An 18,247-nucleotide genomic window follows, 5' to 3' on the forward strand; every position below is an offset into this window, starting at 1 on the left:
TGTGGAAATTTGACAGCGGTAACAGGGTGCGCCGGATCGTATTACGTAATGGTCACAACAGATAAGCAGTTGGCAGGTAACAAAAGTCACAAGGTGTCTGTTACCATGGTAACAGAAGGGCGCGACCGCTTTCTCATTATGCTGACTGGACACTACTACTACGGAAAGTATACAAATTACCAGGGTAGTAATGTGTTAAATAATTAAATAGAAACCCAGTCTTTTACCAAGGTAGATTTTTTGAAAAAATGTTACCATGGTAACTGGTGTTATCTGAATTTATCAAATAATTCAAATGAAACCCACGGGTTTGATAGCAGGTTGAGAAAGACTTTTACAATGGTAACATTTTGTAAACATTACCGTGGTAACAGGGTAATTTTGATGTAACAAGTCAAAATAGAAATGATAAAAGATAAAAGGGCCACAGAACTGCTGTCACCATGGAGACAGATTAGGAGGATCTTTTTCCGCGGCAACACATTCCTTATGGCCACGCTACAGTGGTAACAGTCATTCATATGTAACGCAAATCATTGCAGCTATGTTGCCATAGTAACAGACGCCTTGTGGAAAGGTTACAAGCATGAAGTTGTATTGGATTGTGATGTATGAGAGATTTGTTGTCATGGTTACAAGCATCTCATGGTTACAATGGTCACAGAGCGTCTGAATATGAATAGTCATCACGTCCAAAAATCACAAGATGTATGTTGCCATGGTAAAGGATATATTTCGGAAAGGTTGAATGGGATGTAAGCAACATGACCGCAAAAGTGCGAAATCCGAACAGAAGTGTTACCGTGGTAATGCAAGTCTTTGCAGGTGGCTACGGGACTACAGCCACCGTTGTCCTCCAAGCAGCGGTCAACAGGGGGCACAACTTTCTTCAGACACTGAATCCCGTTGCCCACGTAGCCCGCCAAGCACTCGCACTCACGCTCGTTCTGGAGGCAAGATTAGCAACGCAAATCCTTGAAAAAGTCGTGAAATCCAGTAAACCCAGATAACGAAGCTAATACTGGTCTTCCTTAACTCTTAATTTAAGATGGAATGTTGGGTGCCAAATTAAAAAGTTAATGAATGCTAATGACAGAAGCTAACGTTAGAGGTTAAGTTGAAGCTAACATTGGATGCTAACCTTAGAGAAAGATTTGCGGTAAAGTTGACGCCAACATCAGCGGTAACATTGGAAGCTGACTTCAGAAGCTAATCATGTCTAAAATGTTAACTTCAGAAGATAGTCATGCTGAAAGTTAATGTTGAAGCTAACTTTGGAAGCCAACAAGATGGGAAAAATTCAAGCTAACAGATATAACATTGGAAGCTAACTTCAGAATCTAACATTGGAAATGTTGACGCTAACTTTGGAAGCTAACATCGGAAGCCAACATGATAGGAAAAATTCAAGCTAACATTACATGTAACATTGGATCCTACCTTCAGAATCTAACATCGAAAGTCAACATTGGACGTTAACGTTGGAAGCTAACATTTAATCTTAAATTGAAATTAAGAGTTTGGTTTCCTCAGCTCTAACATTAGAGGTCACTTTTTTGGGAGTACGATAAAACATACAATGTGTTTACTGAGTGTTTTAAAGCCTAAAGTGTGCAAGACAACGTCCCCTCCCCCCAAAACAAAACTGTAACTGTTTGTACACACCGGGCCTGTGAACTTGCAGAGTGCAAAGTCGCTGCAGCCGCCATTTGTCTCTTCCACACATCTGGAAAACACATGAATCATTTTACTAGTGGTGATCAGTCAGCGCCAAAAAGGCTGCCTAAAACTCTATGATTTTTTTCCCGAATAATCTGCTGTATCAGTCGTGTCGGCCCATGTTCAACTATGTTAGCAGTTTCACATTTCAGGTTGGTCAGAATATTCCATCCTCTGATTGGCTGTTCAGAGCAAAACTTCTTTAGCCACCTTTACGTGAGCCTTTTTTTGTCATTTTATTATTACCTACAAATATATGGCAACAAATCCAGGTACCAAATACATTTTGTCATACCATAAAATCATTTTCCCACTCCCGTTTACCTGTTAATGGCGTCACAGACGTGGCCGTCACCCTGGTAACCGCTGCGACAAGTGCAGTTGACCCGGAGTCCCATCTGGCTGCAGTTGGCATCCTGGTGACAGCCGCCGTTGTACTCGGCGCACAGATCCGGAGCTGCGAGATGTTTCAAAAAAGCCAAATTGACATGAGCAGAGTAGCATTAGCCTGCCGCTAAAAGCTCATTCGTCGAGCGGCAAAATGTCAGACTTCAACAAACTGAGAGGATCAATCCAAAAACGGAGTTTAAATACGAACATGATTTCAATTTCCTTTGCAACTATGCAGCAAAACATGACAGACAAAGATCGGCGAGGTGCGGCAGCAACAGCAATACCCAAACGCAATCCCTACTCGGCATTTAAAATAAAATACCGCATTTTGTCATGGTTGCATTGAGACTTTTTGCTTGGCAGCGTCTGTCTTTGTTCCCATCGAGCCAAACAACGAAACCACCACCAACAGCCTCAAATTGAAATGCAACGCCTACTCTGTGTTAAATATGAAATATTGGTCTCAGATTGGTGATTTTTCTCGTGTTTGCATGCTCTCTTGTTGCTAGGCAACCACTGTCTTAGGACGCATCAAGTTGAATTACAAAATTGCCAACTGGGCCGTTTCTCTGGCAAGTTAGCTGGCACAAATTTCAGGGAAAGGACATGGAGAGGTGGCAGAAACAGCCATCAGTCCAAAAACAGGATTTTGAGAAACATTTGAAACACTCAGAATTAAGCTTGAAACGCAATCGCTATTTTGTATTAAATATAAAAGACAAGGTTGCATCACATTTGCTTTGTCACTTGTTTCTAGGGAGAATCTTCCGTTTATTTCTAAGAGAATTATTTTCGTTACATCTGAATGTTCTTTAAACTTACGGAGATGTCTGATTGATTGATTGATTGATTGATTGATTGATTGATTGATTGGCCTGGCGCTGGAGCAACTCATCAGCGCCTCTGCAGCTTCGCGGCACGACGACAACTACGTCACTGGCGCAAATAGAGGCTATTAAAGTGGGCTGATCATAAGTCAGGCGTTCATTCGGTCTCCTCCCCCACAACCCCCCGCCGCCCTCGTTGATGGTGCCGTGAAATGAAGCAGAAAAAGTGGAGCATCATCTGCACCCGGGATGGCGATGGGATGCGATGGGATGGGATTCCACCCACCCCAATCAGAGCAGTTATTACATTTTTTTCTCTTTTTAATGACCATTTGTGCCTTTCACAAAGAAACTAGCAAAGATCAAACATGTGCATCATGGGATAAAGATTTGGAAAAAAGCCCAGATAGCTATGTAGCCACACGGCAGCCAAATCAGGACCACACCTGTCCAAAACCTCTGATCATAAATTACATGATGTACGTAGATACTCAATACACAAAGATATGATTCATTTATTATTAATACCTGAAGAGATATTATTTGATGAATTAACTCATTCACTGCTGTGGATGTTTCTATTGGTCAAACTGTTTAAAAATTTTCATCAAGTCCGTTTTCCCAACGGTAAGCGTGGAAGACCGTCTTGCGCCAGAATTTAAACTTCCGAATAAAGAACTATGAGGTGAACATGCATCCGCCATGCCGCTGTGAAGAAAACAATTGAATGGGGTGGGGGTGTAAGGTTGACACTCACGTGGCTCGGGAGCACAGAAAGTGCCGTTGCCCTGAAAACCAGGTTTGCACTGGCAGCCCAACTCTGGCAAACAATCGGCCTGAGCGTGACACAGACGGCACTCCTCAGGGATGGAACCTACGCACGCACAAAGACAAACACACACGCATTTCGTACTGTAACAGCCTACGTCTACGCATTTTCCTCTGGCCACCAACATTGACAATTAAATGATTGCTCTGTATTAAATATGAAATGGAGGAAAGGGTGAATCAGAGCACCATCTGGTGGCACACACAAGCGTCACTCACCCAAATCGATCTGGCAGCGGTCACCCTTCCAGCCTGACCGACACACGCACTGGCCCGATCCGTCCACGCCTTCGTCACACGTTCCCTGGTTGCCGCACTGGCATGCTGGTACCGGACGCACACAAGCACATGAAACCACCCGCAAACAAGCTCAAAAATTCATATATAACACAAATTACACACACATTTACACAGACACACACACATTACTAAATGTTAGCAAATCAACTCAACTTCATGTTTAACGTTTGTGATGCAATCGCATCGTATAGTCTGGCATTGTGCCGGACTTGTGTCGAGTTGCACCACCGTTTATTGTACATGAGCGCTATTGCGTTGCGGCGGCAAGGTAAGACGAGACGGCGAATAAACAAGACGAGACAGGACAGCTGGCGTCTTCCCACGTCGGCGCAGGTGCGTGCGGCGTTGCCACGGCAACAGCCTACTGTAGCCAACGCACGAGGGCAGCGCTTGTTTTTATGTTCATTATCCGAGCAGGGCGGGAGGCCGCATGAGGCTAGTTGACTTCCAGCGACTACGGTGGAAACCACCGATCAGTTAATTTTGTTTCCTCGGTGGACGTCGTCATGCCTTTCTTAGGAGCGAAGACGAGCTGAGCCAAGGATGGCATTTCACATAGTTTGTACTCAACTAATCAATTCACACTAGCAATCCAGTGGAAAAAAATGAACACTAATCCTACACTGCGCTACGCACGATGCTATCAATACTCCAAACCAACAGGGGGCAGCATATATCTAGCAGAGTTATTGAAATGATCAAATTGTAGGGGCTCCCATAAATTATCCTGGGACTAAATGTTTTATTTTAATAAAATAAAACAAGTAGTGCTAAAGCAACAATATTTTTTATAGAAATAGTTTTTTATTTTTTTAAAAATCCCCAATAAATTAACCTGGAAAAATGTAAATAAATAAAATAAAACAAAACCATTCAAAATACAAATAAATAAAAACGACATTGAATCCAATCCCCGACACCTACATCCACTCCCCCCCAATAAAAAAAACAAAAAAAAAACAACTAACGTTTCAATGTTCCTCACTGGTGTTGTGGAAATGCACAGCGTGTTGCATGAACATCAAACCTGTGCAGTTGGCGCCGTAATATCCCGGCGTGCACATCTCGCATGCTGAGCCTTGGAAGCCGGCGGGACAACTGCACTTTCCTGTCCCTCGGAAGCCGTCGCTACACTCGCCATGGCCGCTGCACGGTGACTCCACGCCGCCTGGACACACTGCACAGACAGACAGACAGACAGAGACTCTCTATCACACCAACAGAGCGTACTGACTTGCATTGGGTACAAAAAGAAAAACACTCGGGTTTTTGCTAGAAAGCAAAAAAAAAAAAAAAGGCAACGAGAAGATCTTAACTTGATTTGCTAGTTAGCGGCACTTGAAATGGTGGCAGCTCACCAGTGACATTCAAACGAATACCTGAGTGAAAACTTGGGCAGCACTGCTCAGTATGTTCAGTTCTGGCTCACCCTGACAGTCTCTGCTGTAGTGGTTTTTGCAGCACTTCTGGATCCAGCTGGGGAAGCGGCACACTCGCTTGCAGCCGAAGCTCCTGAGCGGGTTGAGGGGGTTGTCCAGGTCGGCGGACCAGCGCATGTAGCCCAGCGAGTATTTGGTGCGACTTCTCAAGCAGCTCTCCACGCGTCCCTGAAACGCGACACGCTTCACGTCCTCCATTTTGGGCGTCGGCGGTTTCAACAAAGGTGATGGGTGGGGGGGTATCGTACCGTGTCCTGGTGTCCGGTGGGGCAGGGTAGAGGGAAGAGACAGCGACCACAGCGGCCCTGGATGGACACACACAACTCATAATTCATATTCCACTAACACAATATTGATCAGAATTCAGACGCAGGTGAGAAGAACCGAAGCGCAAATACTTTATGAGCTAAACACGATTTCTCAGTTATGTGTACTCGAGTACGGCATTGGATGACTCTGTCTTTACTCGCTACAGACGATTATCGCTCGTTGAGATCTTCCAAGCAGCTCAGACACTGCAGACTCGCCTTTACGTACGCAACGTGAGCACTTTTGCCGCCTGTGGGATTTGAAGTCAAGATGACGCTGATGTGTTTGCGGTACTAACAAAGGTGGTTCTGTTCTCGATGCTGTCGCAGTGCGCCCCCAAGCCGGGGGGCTCCAAGAGCTGGTCGATGCCGAAGGCGACGCCCTCGTCGAAGCTCAGGTAGCGCTCCACCACCTTGGCGGCATTTTCGTTGATCAATATGTCACCCTGCATCAGCACAAACGCACCAAAATTGAGGCATTTGGCCAAATTTCAGTTTTGCTAATTAAGGCTGCTAACATAGTGAGGGCAGATTGCCACAAGAAGGCTCCTCATGCAAAATACCATCACCATGGCAGTGCCAGAAAACAATTGTTACCATAGCAACACGGTGTGTGTGTGCGTGTGTGTTTGAGTGGTCTCACCACCGCAGTTTTGTCACAGCTACACTTGATTGTTGATCCGTGCATGGTGCGAAAGGACGAGTATTTATTCGGCTGACTAACACCCAGAACCTAAAACACGCACGCACAAATGAGTTAAGGCGCCCAGGCGGCCATTTTAGTGGTGCGCAGTTGACCCGCGTTACCCTGGTGTTGCGTATGATGTGAGCCTTGATGGTGGCGGCCAGCTCCTCCTGATGGTCAGGACTGGAGAGCCAACGCTGTCTTTCGGGGGGCAGCGCCTTCAGGGCCCGGTCGCTGGGCCAGAACATCGTGAACGGACGGTGGATGGGCGACTGCAGCTCCGCAATCAGGCCGGCACGCTGCACTCACAAAAAAAAAAAAAACACGTCAGTGTCGTGGCGTAGAGCTGATATGACAGGATGATGTCCTCACAGGTTTACCTCGACTAACTGGTAGAAACTGACGTAGCCGTAAAATTGAGCAGCCGCAGTGAAGTTCATCTGGAATGGAAGGAACGAAAGGAAGGAAAACAAAAAGAAAGAAAAAAGAAAAAACAAAAGCGTAAAAATAGAAAGACAGAAAGAGGTAAGGCTTCTTCCTTTAGTAGTCAGTTGGTGTCGGTATCGAAAGCCGATTGAGCATTTATTTGATTTTTATCCTCAGGTCCATGTACTAGTATACTTTTTGTCTTCACAAGTCAAACATTTCACAAACTAGTTGATCAATTTCTCTGACATTTTAGCATACTTTGAGTGGCCAGTAAGACAACTTCTTGTCCATGTTACTAGTGATGCAAAACTGTGCACTAGTAGAGCACGATGTTATCTAGTAGAATTTCACAATGGCACCAGTAGTGCTAGTAGCAAGTCGTTGTCATCTAGTGCACTATTTTAGTTACACACATTTGTCCTACTAGCATGCCAAATTTGTAGGTTACTACGAGTGAGAACAAAGAGTAACGAGCTTTTGTTGGATTTGTTCATGTACTAGTATGCTCTTTGTCCTCACTATACACATAACCACACACATATTAAGAAACACACACACACACACACACACTAGTAAATAGATCTACTATCATGTTTTTCATCGTCACGGTAAGCACACGTCGCAGAACGCCGTAGTGTGCCAGCAAGGTTAAATTGTGTACTAGTTCAGTGCTTCTCAATTATTTTCTGTTACGCTCCCTCTAGGAGAAACCGCCTAACATTGGAGTGAATGCTCGGCGGGGCTGCGGTGAGTAGCGCCACCTTGCCGATGCGCTGTTTGCTGCTTAGCTGGTAGGGAGTGAGCATGCTGCTGAGGTGGTGAATGACGCCGTTGAATGTGCTGTAGTCGCTCTTGACGATCCGAGAGGCGTTGTTGATCCACACCGAGCCCTGACGCACATACACACAATATGTAAACGCCATTAGTTGGATGCTCACTAACGCCGGTTTGAAATCAGCGGCATGCGGCTTCCTCCTATGCGAAGTGGCACAGTGAAAAGAATGTGTGAATTTGTTTTTGGCGTGCGTGCTGGTGGGTTCGGTGTCTGTTTTTCTCTGAATCGTTTCTCAAAGTGGTCATTCCGGTTAAAAGCTAAAAATGGTGCCGAGCGCTCCCGGTTTGAATGCGCCTCAATTATGGCGAACTGCAGACATACGCAGAAGATTCCCACGAGTTAACAATCGGGTCATAATGATCGATGAGCATTTCGGGGCCTCTCAACTCGGTCCATTTTGAACTTGAAGAAACGACATCACGCGGCATTCTGTGCGGATGGCAACCAGCGGCAAAGAAGTTGGCCGATCTGGTGAACTGTGCATACTTTTTTTTCCCACTCGGTGCATTGCAAATGAAGCGGCTACATTCACTTTTTTTCTGTGAACATAGCAAGAGCCTCAAACACAGGATAATCCGTTCATATCTGACACGAATACAAACAGCTGCACTCAGCTTGTCTGTCTGAAGTTACTTCCGACCTGGCGTCCAAGACTTTCTGCATCCTTCCAGCCAACGATCTGGCCAGACTGAGTCACTTTAAAAGACTGTGCACGTGTGTATGTTTATGTGTGCTTCCTTGTGTGTGATTGAAGGACAGAAACCTGCTGTAGACTGAATTTCAGCGTGTATCCGGCCGTGGAGATGGCTTGCTGGGTGCTTTGGAGGTCGTTCAAAGTCAACTTTTCGCAAGCAATGACGTGGTACCGCACCAGATCATTCAGGCGGCCGAACAGCTTCCACTCATTAACCTGCGTGCAAAAGGGGTGCAAACGCATGCGTACACACAGACATGCACACCCAACAAACACACAAAACACAAACAGAAAAAGCACACACACACATCAAATGAACATGCACACACACACACACACACACATTCAGGAAACACAACGCACACAAAAAATTATAAACAGGCAGACAAAAAAATGACACAAAAACGCAGGAAAACACCCCCCCCCCACACACACACACAAAATTTTGCAATCTGGGCATTAAATAGGGCTGAACAATTTTGAAAAATAATGTAATTGCCTTTTTTTTTTTTTGCCTTAATATTGCGAGTGCAATTTAAAGTGCGATTATTTGTTCGAGGCCCTCTTCTTGTGTATTTATTTTTTAATCAGATATAACCAATATAAATGAATATGCATTACAATAAATATCTGATTTCCGATACATTAATCTTCTCTCAGCCCCAGACGACTGGGGAACTTGGAGAGAACCATGAGAAAGGACAGAGTAAAGATGGCCGCTGTTATTACACACAGTGGAATACGTGTCTTCGTTGTCGACGGGGACGAAGAGGGTGAACGGCCCGTCGCCGTAAAGACCCCTACCATCTGATTTCTGGAGTAAAAAAAAAAAAAAAAAAGTTGGTGAGCTTGTGTGACGAAGCAGTGCATTTATTTTTTCGTATTCAACTCACAGAGAGCATGTAACGGAACAATGCGTTCTCTGGGTTTCGGAACACTTCCTGTGTGATGACAAGAACAACAACAACAAAAAGAAATAAAAATGTTATGATGGAAGCCGGGTTTGGGTTTTGAGGGGGGGGGCTAACATGTGACTCACAGCGTTGGTGCTGCCGTGGCAATCGATGCCGTCACCCACGTGGTCCCGGAGGCAGGAGCAGTTCCTCTGGCCCATCCCCAAATACTCACAGTGGGCATATCGGCTACAGCCGCCATTGTTCTGCACGCACAGAAACAATAATATACAGACAAACAAGGAAAAGAAAATTGTCCACAAACACAACCCACAAGACACACAGCGTTTTCAAGTGTGGCGCTCGCGTGAACGTGAAGTGACGCGTGACGGCAGACGTACGGTTCGACAAGGGTTGCTGGGGAAACAGAACCTGCCACTCCCTTTGAAGCCCGCCTGACACCTGCACGCCACCTGGGGAAGCCAAAATGCAATCAATCAAGTCAGGCTGACCAACGTTTTTTAAGTCAACATCCACCAGTACTGGAATCTCAACCTCTGCTTCTCAATATGAAAGGGAGGTTAGTTGCTCTCTACAGAGGACAAAGAATATGCTTGCGGGTGTTATGTTATCTAGCTATACGTAATGACGTTTGTGCTCAGATATTCATTGCTGTCGCCTGCAAATGAAATGAAAATGAGTGAAGTATCCCTTTAAAGCAGGCGTGCTTCGATCCCAAATTTAAACTCACAAAGCGAAAGATGATGAAAATCTCAAACGTGCAGTCAGCCTATGATTGGCCGATTCATTGATTGGCAAACGAGCACCACCAAGACATGACATCATCAAAATTTGTAGCGGTCTTACGGTGTTGGGCCCCGTTCTGATGCAGTCGGCCGACTTGTGGCAGCCTCCGTTGTTGACCAGGCAGCCGTCCACCTCTGGAAAAAAAAGGTTACGTAAGGTCAAATGAAGTGGACCTGGAAAGGTTAAGTGTGCCTTTGAGGTCCGTCTGAAAAATGTCACGCAAAGCCCAATATCCTGATTTTTTTATTTTGGGAGTGGTGAACATGTGTATGTACAACAACGGCATCACATACCCAGGCAGACCACGCCGTCGCCCGTGTAGCCCGTGTTGCAGGTACAGGTACGCACTCCCGCCGACACTTTGGCACAGGTGGCGAATGACGAGCAGCCGCCGTTCGACAGGCTACACAGCTCCACCTCTGCGGGACACGCATGCTCATCAGTAGAAGGACAAGAAGTACTGGTAGGAGGAGGAGAAATTGTCCAAGGAGTAGTAGAAGCAAAAAAAGCAACGAAAGTACAAATATTTGAAAAAAAAGTAGCAGAAGTAGAGGAAGTGGTAAAAGTAGTATGAATAAAATGTGTAAAATGACAAGTAGAAGATAGAAGTCAAAAAGAAGTAAAAAATAGAAGAATGAATAAAAGAAGTGGAAGGCTCAATAAAATTAGTAGAAGAAGTAAAAGGCCGACAAAGGTAGAAGCAAAACTAGAAAAAAGCAGAGCAAGTACAACAAGAAGTAAAAGTTGAAGAAAGAAGTAGTAGAAGTCAACAAATGAAGTAGCAGTATGAAGAAAAATAGTAAAAGTGCAAGAAGCACAAGTTGATGTCGTAGAAATTGAAGAAGTCAAAGAAGAGTGTGTTACCTTTGCAGTAGGTGCCGTTGCCTTTGTAGCCGGCGACGCACACGCAGGCGGCGGCGCTTCCCTGCGGCCCCGTGAAGCAGCTGCAATGACGGGAAGCGTTCGGAAATTTGTCCAACCATCACACGGCCACATTTCAACCCCTGACCTCAGAAGTGGGACCACTTAACCACCGTGTCATTCCTTTTTAAAATCAATCAGACTTATTGATGGATTTGTAAAGCCGTAGGACACGTGTCCAACTTACGACTTTAACCAGCTAGCAGAAATCGCTTGCTTGTTTTGTTTTTCCATAAAAACTCTGATGCCAGACAAATGAGAGTTTACTGACCGGAAATATCAGAGGCAAAATGGCGGCAAACACACGCACACACACGCGCACGCATCAATAGAACCTACTTGGCGTTCTCGTCACACATTCCTCCGCAGGCGTCATTCTTGATCTCTGCCACACACACACACACACAAGCACAAACGGATGATGGACGCTTACACATATTGAGTAGGTGCGTGTGTGTGTGTGTGCGTGCGCATTTCTTACCGATGGAGCACGAGGTTCCCTTCCAGCCTTTGTGACACTCACACCTGCCGCTTCCTGACAAGCCGTCGTCACACTTCCCGTGGTCACACGCACACTCTGGGACACAAACACACGCAAGCATGTGCTCAAATCACACACAACCACACCGTGTGTAACAGACACGCTCAAACATGCGCCCAGCACAAGCAAAAACTTGAGTGTACAGACACACATTCCAAGACAACACACGTGCATACTCACGCGCACGTGACACAAAGACAAGACACAGAAACATGCATGCATGTGCACGTAGTTTCCCTTCATTTCACTTTGTGGCATTGCGTCACTTATTTTTACACTTACGTGACGGTTAAAAGTTTAAAGGGCGTGCGTTTGTATGAGTATGCATGCAAGTGTGTTTTTGTCAAGTACATGTAAGAGCACGTGTCTTTGTTTACGTGCTTGTGTGTGCATGGACGAAAATGCGTGCACGTGTGTGCGACTCTCTCTTTTTGTGTGTCGGGGTGCGCGTGCATGTGTGTGAGTTTGTGTTTCTCACTGGAAGTGCAGTTGACGCCATAACGTCCCGGCTCGCAGTCCTCGCAGGCGGTGCCATGGAAACCCTCGTAGCAGCGGCACTCCCCGTTGCCAGGGAGACCGTCCTGACACTGGCCGTGATTGGAGCACCAACTGCCCACGTCTCCGGGGCATTTGAAGCACTCGGGACCGTAGTAACCAGGGCAACACGACTGATGCTGCGGGAGGATTCAGAGTCACAAGCGCAGGCCTTGACGTCAAAGCGTTAGCCATCGAATGCTAACACGATAGCATTCGATCAATTTGATCATTTGAAGTGACGGCCGACTTCAGGTCACAATGCACAATCCTTGGAGAGTTTTCTCAGTGGTTATGTGTTGCCATGTTAGCATTCTCACGTGAAATAGGACCGAACGCTAGGGCATGATGCAAAATTGTTATCAAGCTGCCTTGTTCTTAGCTTACCTTCCGATAGCATGTTAGCATGTGCGTCATCACACAAGGCACCAAATTCTCCGGACATAACATTATGGTACAATTCAGAGATTTAGCATGCTAGCTGCTAGCATTAACAACGGCCGGCTACCTTGGCAATCTGCAGACATTTAATCACGCAGCCCAGCACGGACTTCCTGCGGGATCCCACGCGCTTTCTGTATCGACAGTTGGGCTTCATGTTCTCCGGGAACTGCATTACGATCTGAGGTAGAGCAAAGACACACGGAGACATTGCCGCAGACAGACACTGAGTTATTACATCACAAAAAATGGATAAAGTCAAGGAGGATAATAGTTAGTTTCATCATTGTTGAATTTTCATTGACCCTCACATTGAGTGAACGTTCGCAGTTTTTACCTTTAGGTGGTAAAGGTAGTAGTCGAGCTTGTCCTGTATTTTACTTTTATGTGACAGTGACTCATTTATTTTGAATCAACTGATTTCACATTCACCTCGATAGGTCGTCAATAAAGATTAATGACTTTCCGCACAGCTGTCATTGTTGTACTTACAAGTCACGTCCTAAATATTCTTTTTGCTATTGTCACTTCTTACTGCAATTCTAGTGAGACAAATTCCTTGTGTGTTTTTACATACCTGGCCAGTAAAAACTGATCATGATTTTTTTTTTTCTTTTCTGATTCTGCTCCATAAAATGGACAGACTCACCGGCTGGTATCTGTTTTGGCAGCGGGGCGGTCCGTCACAGGCGGTACAGCGACCCTAATGCAAAGCAGCCACACAGAGAGAAAGCGCTGTGACAATGAGTTATTGCACTTAATGTTGGTTTCTTGTTCCGCAGTATTGTGCCATCCTTGAATGGGAAATTTTATGCAAGAAACGCTTTTGCAACTGGGAAATTTTTTTTTTTAATTTATATTAAATTTTTTTTGTTGTTTGCTTCAAAGCCTTTGTGCTTGTGTTAGGATAGTGGCTCTCATATTGAAAAATGTGTTATAAATAATGAAATATATTAGCATGAATTTTGCACGTAGGCGCACATTTTGTATACATTTATAACAACATTTTTGTCATTCATCTCTTTTAGAAGTGTGTGGTCCTACGTGGCCTACCAGAAGCACTGATGAAAAATTGCACCCCAACCCACATTGAAGTGGCCCATCCCTGATTGAAGCTGACACTAGAACAGGGGTGTCAAACTCATTTTTGTGGACGGGCCACATTGTAGTTATGGTTTCCCGCAGAGGGCCGTTATGACTGTGAAACCATATAAGTGTATGATCACCTTACATTTTCACGTACACACAAAAAAAATGATGGAAAGCAAGTTTTGAAATCAGAAGCCAGTAATAGTTAGTTGAGCAATTTTTCAATTCATTTTAAAAGAGGGGAGGATTGGTTACAAATAAATGACAATATCGCATATCTCAATTTTGTTAAAAGTGAAGAAAATGTGCTAGAAACAGAAAGTTGACGCACATGATTTGTCCTTCACGGGCCACATAAAATGAGGTCGTGGGCCAGATCTGGCCCCCGGGCCTTGAGTTTGACACCTGTGCTCCAGAACACGTGTTTGCTCACTAACGCTTACGTTGACTTGCACCATGATCTCCTGGCTGCATCTGTTGCGGCGCACTGTGAGGACACGAGGAAGGACCATGATGATGCCGTACTGCGTCTCGGTGAAGGTGCCGTCCAGTGGCACGTCGTTCACCATCGACTTAAGTACAGCGAAAGAGGCCAGCAGAGTCAGAACAACAGGAAAGTCCACTCAGATAGTTTGAAAAATATGATCAATTTTTTTTTGGTACCCGGTTGTTGGAGTCCAGGTGGAACTGGACCTGGTAGTCGTTGCCCAGCAGGGTGCTCTTGAGCAAACCGTCATACAGGCGTTCAGGGAAGAGCAGCTGGCGTTGGATCACGTGATACTTGAACACGTCTGCGTCCTGCGGATGGTAGCGTGTGAGTACCTACAGAATTGGTGTAACTTGTCACGGGCGTGGCAGGCGAACTACCAGCCGGGTGGAGTTGCTGTCGCTCAGGTGCTGGCGGATGGCGTCGTCGGTGGGCAGCAGAAGGGTGAACTCTGTCTGCTTGACTTCCTCTGACAGGTTGTACGTCTGATGGCGAGAAAGTACGCCAAGTCCACAAACGCCCACCCATGTACAAATCACACACACATACTTTGTACAAAACAGAACCTACGCACATCATACACGTACACACAGTCATGCATGGACAATGCGTCACCCACCACAGCATATTGACGGAACAGACTGAATTTTGGCGATGACTCGAGGAAGGCCGTCAGGGTGGGAGGCTCGGGCGGGAGGTCCGAACGGGACGGCAACAAAACCTTGTCGATGATGTGGAAGTAGCCATTGATGGCCGGCTGGTTCCGGGTGATGACGGCGGCGCCGCCAATCAGAATTCCCTGCATCGATACCACACCAGACTCGAATATGCCACAACGGGATAGGCGGATTCAACATTCCAGACATAAACCTTAAACTGTGGGGCACACATGCCAACCACTCATCCACCGTTCTGACCTTCATAATAACAATAATGATGGCCGGCAGGCTACCTTGCTGCTGTTCGTGATCTCCCACTGGGTTGGCTCGTGCATGGAGGGCAGCTTGCGGCCAATCATGCCTGCCATATCTTCGATGGCGTAAATGCCCCGCAGGAAGTGAGCCCTGGAAGCAGGAAGTCACACAGGAAGTTAGCAATCTGTGTTTATGTACGTGTGGATGTGTGTGCGTATTTTTAGAAGCGTGTGTGCGCACAGTTGTGTGAGTTTAAAGTTGACTTTATTTGTGTGTGTGCATGTGCTGACCCACCTCAGGATCTGGGGGAGGTGGTGTCTTGTGTTCCAGAATGTGACATCGTCATCACTCATGTTCCGCAGGACCGTTCTGGCCGGGACCAGCACGGTCAGGTTACCGCTCAGGTCCTCCGTGGCGCGAGGGTACCTCTGTTAGCGCACAAGCAGACACAAATGGTCAAATGCTAGCATGATGTCATTTGAAGAAGTGTAAGTGTGACGGCGTATACACACATGGATCATGAAGTACAGGCTGTTCAGGATAGGGTTCATGTCCAGCTCCTGCACAAACACACACAAACACACATACGGGCACACCCCTTCCAGGCGTTGTTTCAAATGTTCCATTTTTATAGTGAGAAAAAAAAGTTGACCGCGGTATGAAAATGAAAATGGATGGCAGGGTTGGTAGGTGGTAGGATGCTTTGTTGGGCAGGTCGACGGTGGCTACTGTATGTGAGTGGGCTGGATTCGAAATGGAATAAAATTTTGACCTCTATTAAGGTTCCATAGCAAATGGTTCCGTCTCCTTCATAGCCGTCAGGACACGTGCACGTTCGGTTGCCGTCCTCCATCTGCGCACACTTTGCCTGAAAATCAATGAGCAACAAAAGCCATACGTTATATTAAAGTACTCGACGAGAGATTTACAGATATGATGATACGCTGCCAATATATCCTCACAGGATGACATCACGGCCCAAAGAAAACATGCTTTTGATCTTTTAGGAAATGATCATATATCATGAGTAACAAATCCCATGGAGTAATACGTCAAATAAATGGCCTCAATGATACATTTGATGATGTAATGATACGAAACATGCTTTTGATCTTGTAGGAGATGGCTCAGTGTTAAATTTTGTCAGAAACAAGGTCAAAAGAAAGGCCTTGGCGTGGACATTCCAGATATGCATGACAACCAATCAGTGTGGTGTGGCGCCGGTGCATCAATACCAGGTCATGGCAGCCTCCGTTTTTGCTGAAGCAGGGGTTGACAAGGTCACAATCCACACCGTTCCCCATGTAACCCGTTTTACACACACACTCGCTCTGCGGAGACACAGACACCCAAATATACATGTTAAGGTGACAATCATTCATTTAGACATATAGAAAAACACACAAATATAATTTGGAGCTTGAGGTTTTGTAGATTTTCATTGGGAGAGCAGCTTTTGTGTTAAAATTGGGGGGCAAAAAAGTTTTTCAAAATATAGGTGGGAAAAATATGAGATTAATAATATAAAAAAACCAACATTATTTTTAATTGAAAAAAATGTTTACAAGTTAGTGAGAAGGAAAATTTTTTGCGTGATGTGTAAAAAAAATGGGATGATATAGAATAATATAAACACTACATATTTTTAAAATTTTGCATAATTTTGTATATACAATAAAATAAATATTTTAAATATACAAAAAAATTTATGTACAATATAGATTTATTTATAAATGTATATTTATATTTTTATTATATTTATATTTTTATTATATTTATATTTTTATTATATATATATATATCAACGATATACAGTATATTTATATTCTCTATATTTTGACTTAGAGAGAATTGACATGTTGCTTGTAGGGGAAAAAAATAGGAAGAAAAAAAACCCCATCATAATTTAAACTTTCGTGTTTTTTCTTATGTCTGCTGTATATGTGTTAGTATCATTAATTTTCATTTTAACTTATTGCTTTCACTGTCATTGTTATTGAATAATTGCTCCTTAGTGTTTTACTCTATGTAAAGCGCTTTGTTACAGTTGCAACTGTAATGAAATGCGGCATACAAATAAAGTTGCATCGCGTCACTAACCTGTCCGGGTCCGATGTGGTTGCAGTCTGCATTTGGGCTGCAGCCTCCTCGCGCGTCCGTCTGGCAGTTGTTGATCTCCACACACACGCGTCCGTCGCCCGTCCAACCTTCCACGCACACACACGACAGGTTGCCTGGAGACACGTACACGCACTCGGCCTGGTGGGAGCATAAACCCAGGCAAAAAATGTCATATGTCAAATGAGGACTACAAATATGTATTCATGCTGTTAATATAAAACTCATATAACCAGAGATGGGCATTCCGTCCCAGGGACATTTTGGAGACGGAGGACGTGAAGTGTTTTAAAAAGGACGGACTAAGAAAGGACAGAAGTGGGTTTTCGTTTGTCCCTGTAGTCGTCCCTAACCGGGTCAAGTACCAACTGAGACATAGCTAATACATCAGGCCAATACATCTGTTTTCAAATGTACGGTGTTAAAGCTGTGGTATGGAAGGATAAAGTCTCACATAAAGGACAGGTACTGTAAACATCGACTTTAGTGCAGTAACGACAAATCTATATTTTTTGACTTCCTGCCACTGCATATTATTGACTTCTTGTTAGAACGAAATCTTACGTTGGCGTGGCAGCCTCCTCTGTTGCTCTTCAGACAGCGGTTGATGGCCGTGCACGAGTGGCCGTCACCCTCGTAGCCGTCCCGACAAACACACCTGGTGCCAAAAGTAAAAGCTTGGATAAGGATTGACGCAAAGAAGCGTTTAGAAAAAAAGTCACACATGAAGTCATAAAAGAAATGCGGAATCTTATGAGATGTAAAATATTTTGGGAAAAAAAAAATAAAAAGGCATACATAAAATCTAATTTTGCTCTCTTAAAATGTAATTTTATTTCCTCAAATGCAAAACAACTGTTTTTCATAAAATTATGCTTTTGGTTAAAAAAAAAATCTCTGAGATGATACATTTTTGTAAAGGAATAAAATTTCTTTATTCTCTTTTTGGAAAAAATTCTAGAAAATCTGCAAGATTTTTATCTTGACAAAATGAGACTATTCTCAGCATATTTTGAATTTTCAAAAAGATACAACTTTTCCCCCT

At 44.6% G+C, this 18,247-nt stretch overlaps 1 protein-coding gene across 1 annotated transcript in view; it reads right to left on the bottom strand.

The window, feature by feature from the left end:
* Positions 1–18,247, bottom strand: part of stab1 (stabilin 1) — a 31,881-nt gene that overhangs the window by 3,684 nt on the left and 9,950 nt on the right. Inside the window, exons 23-59 of the mRNA XM_088309615.1 lie at positions 17,767–17,860; positions 17,185–17,343; positions 16,320–16,415; positions 15,857–15,952; positions 15,597–15,644; positions 15,379–15,512; positions 15,123–15,234; positions 14,790–14,969; positions 14,551–14,655; positions 14,347–14,481; positions 14,127–14,255; positions 13,244–13,297; positions 12,662–12,775; positions 12,098–12,293; positions 11,560–11,655; positions 11,418–11,463; positions 11,022–11,101; positions 10,451–10,576; positions 10,218–10,291; positions 9,752–9,823; positions 9,497–9,616; positions 9,351–9,398; positions 9,191–9,271; positions 8,527–8,673; positions 7,690–7,818; positions 6,880–6,939; positions 6,622–6,798; positions 6,458–6,547; positions 6,114–6,260; positions 5,755–5,811; positions 5,497–5,674; positions 5,095–5,244; positions 3,987–4,091; positions 3,697–3,813; positions 2,044–2,176; positions 1,666–1,726; positions 803–947 (exon numbers count right to left, since the gene is read on the bottom strand). Of these exons, the coding sequence (XP_088165741.1) occupies positions 803–947; positions 1,666–1,726; positions 2,044–2,176; positions 3,697–3,813; positions 3,987–4,091; positions 5,095–5,244; positions 5,497–5,674; positions 5,755–5,811; positions 6,114–6,260; positions 6,458–6,547; positions 6,622–6,798; positions 6,880–6,939; positions 7,690–7,818; positions 8,527–8,673; positions 9,191–9,271; positions 9,351–9,398; positions 9,497–9,616; positions 9,752–9,823; positions 10,218–10,291; positions 10,451–10,576; positions 11,022–11,101; positions 11,418–11,463; positions 11,560–11,655; positions 12,098–12,293; positions 12,662–12,775; positions 13,244–13,297; positions 14,127–14,255; positions 14,347–14,481; positions 14,551–14,655; positions 14,790–14,969; positions 15,123–15,234; positions 15,379–15,512; positions 15,597–15,644; positions 15,857–15,952; positions 16,320–16,415; positions 17,185–17,343; positions 17,767–17,860 (4,091 nt within the window). The remainder of the gene's footprint in view (positions 1–802; positions 948–1,665; positions 1,727–2,043; positions 2,177–3,696; positions 3,814–3,986; positions 4,092–5,094; positions 5,245–5,496; positions 5,675–5,754; positions 5,812–6,113; positions 6,261–6,457; positions 6,548–6,621; positions 6,799–6,879; positions 6,940–7,689; positions 7,819–8,526; positions 8,674–9,190; positions 9,272–9,350; positions 9,399–9,496; positions 9,617–9,751; positions 9,824–10,217; positions 10,292–10,450; positions 10,577–11,021; positions 11,102–11,417; positions 11,464–11,559; positions 11,656–12,097; positions 12,294–12,661; positions 12,776–13,243; positions 13,298–14,126; positions 14,256–14,346; positions 14,482–14,550; positions 14,656–14,789; positions 14,970–15,122; positions 15,235–15,378; positions 15,513–15,596; positions 15,645–15,856; positions 15,953–16,319; positions 16,416–17,184; positions 17,344–17,766; positions 17,861–18,247) is intronic.

The sequence above is a fragment of the Idiotropiscis lumnitzeri genome, chromosome 11 (genome assembly GCF_059441095.1).
Source record: "Idiotropiscis lumnitzeri isolate Australia: NSW breed Sydney's pygmy pipehorse chromosome 11, RoL_Ilum_1.0, whole genome shotgun sequence".
NCBI lineage: Eukaryota > Metazoa > Chordata > Actinopteri > Syngnathiformes > Syngnathidae > Idiotropiscis > Idiotropiscis lumnitzeri.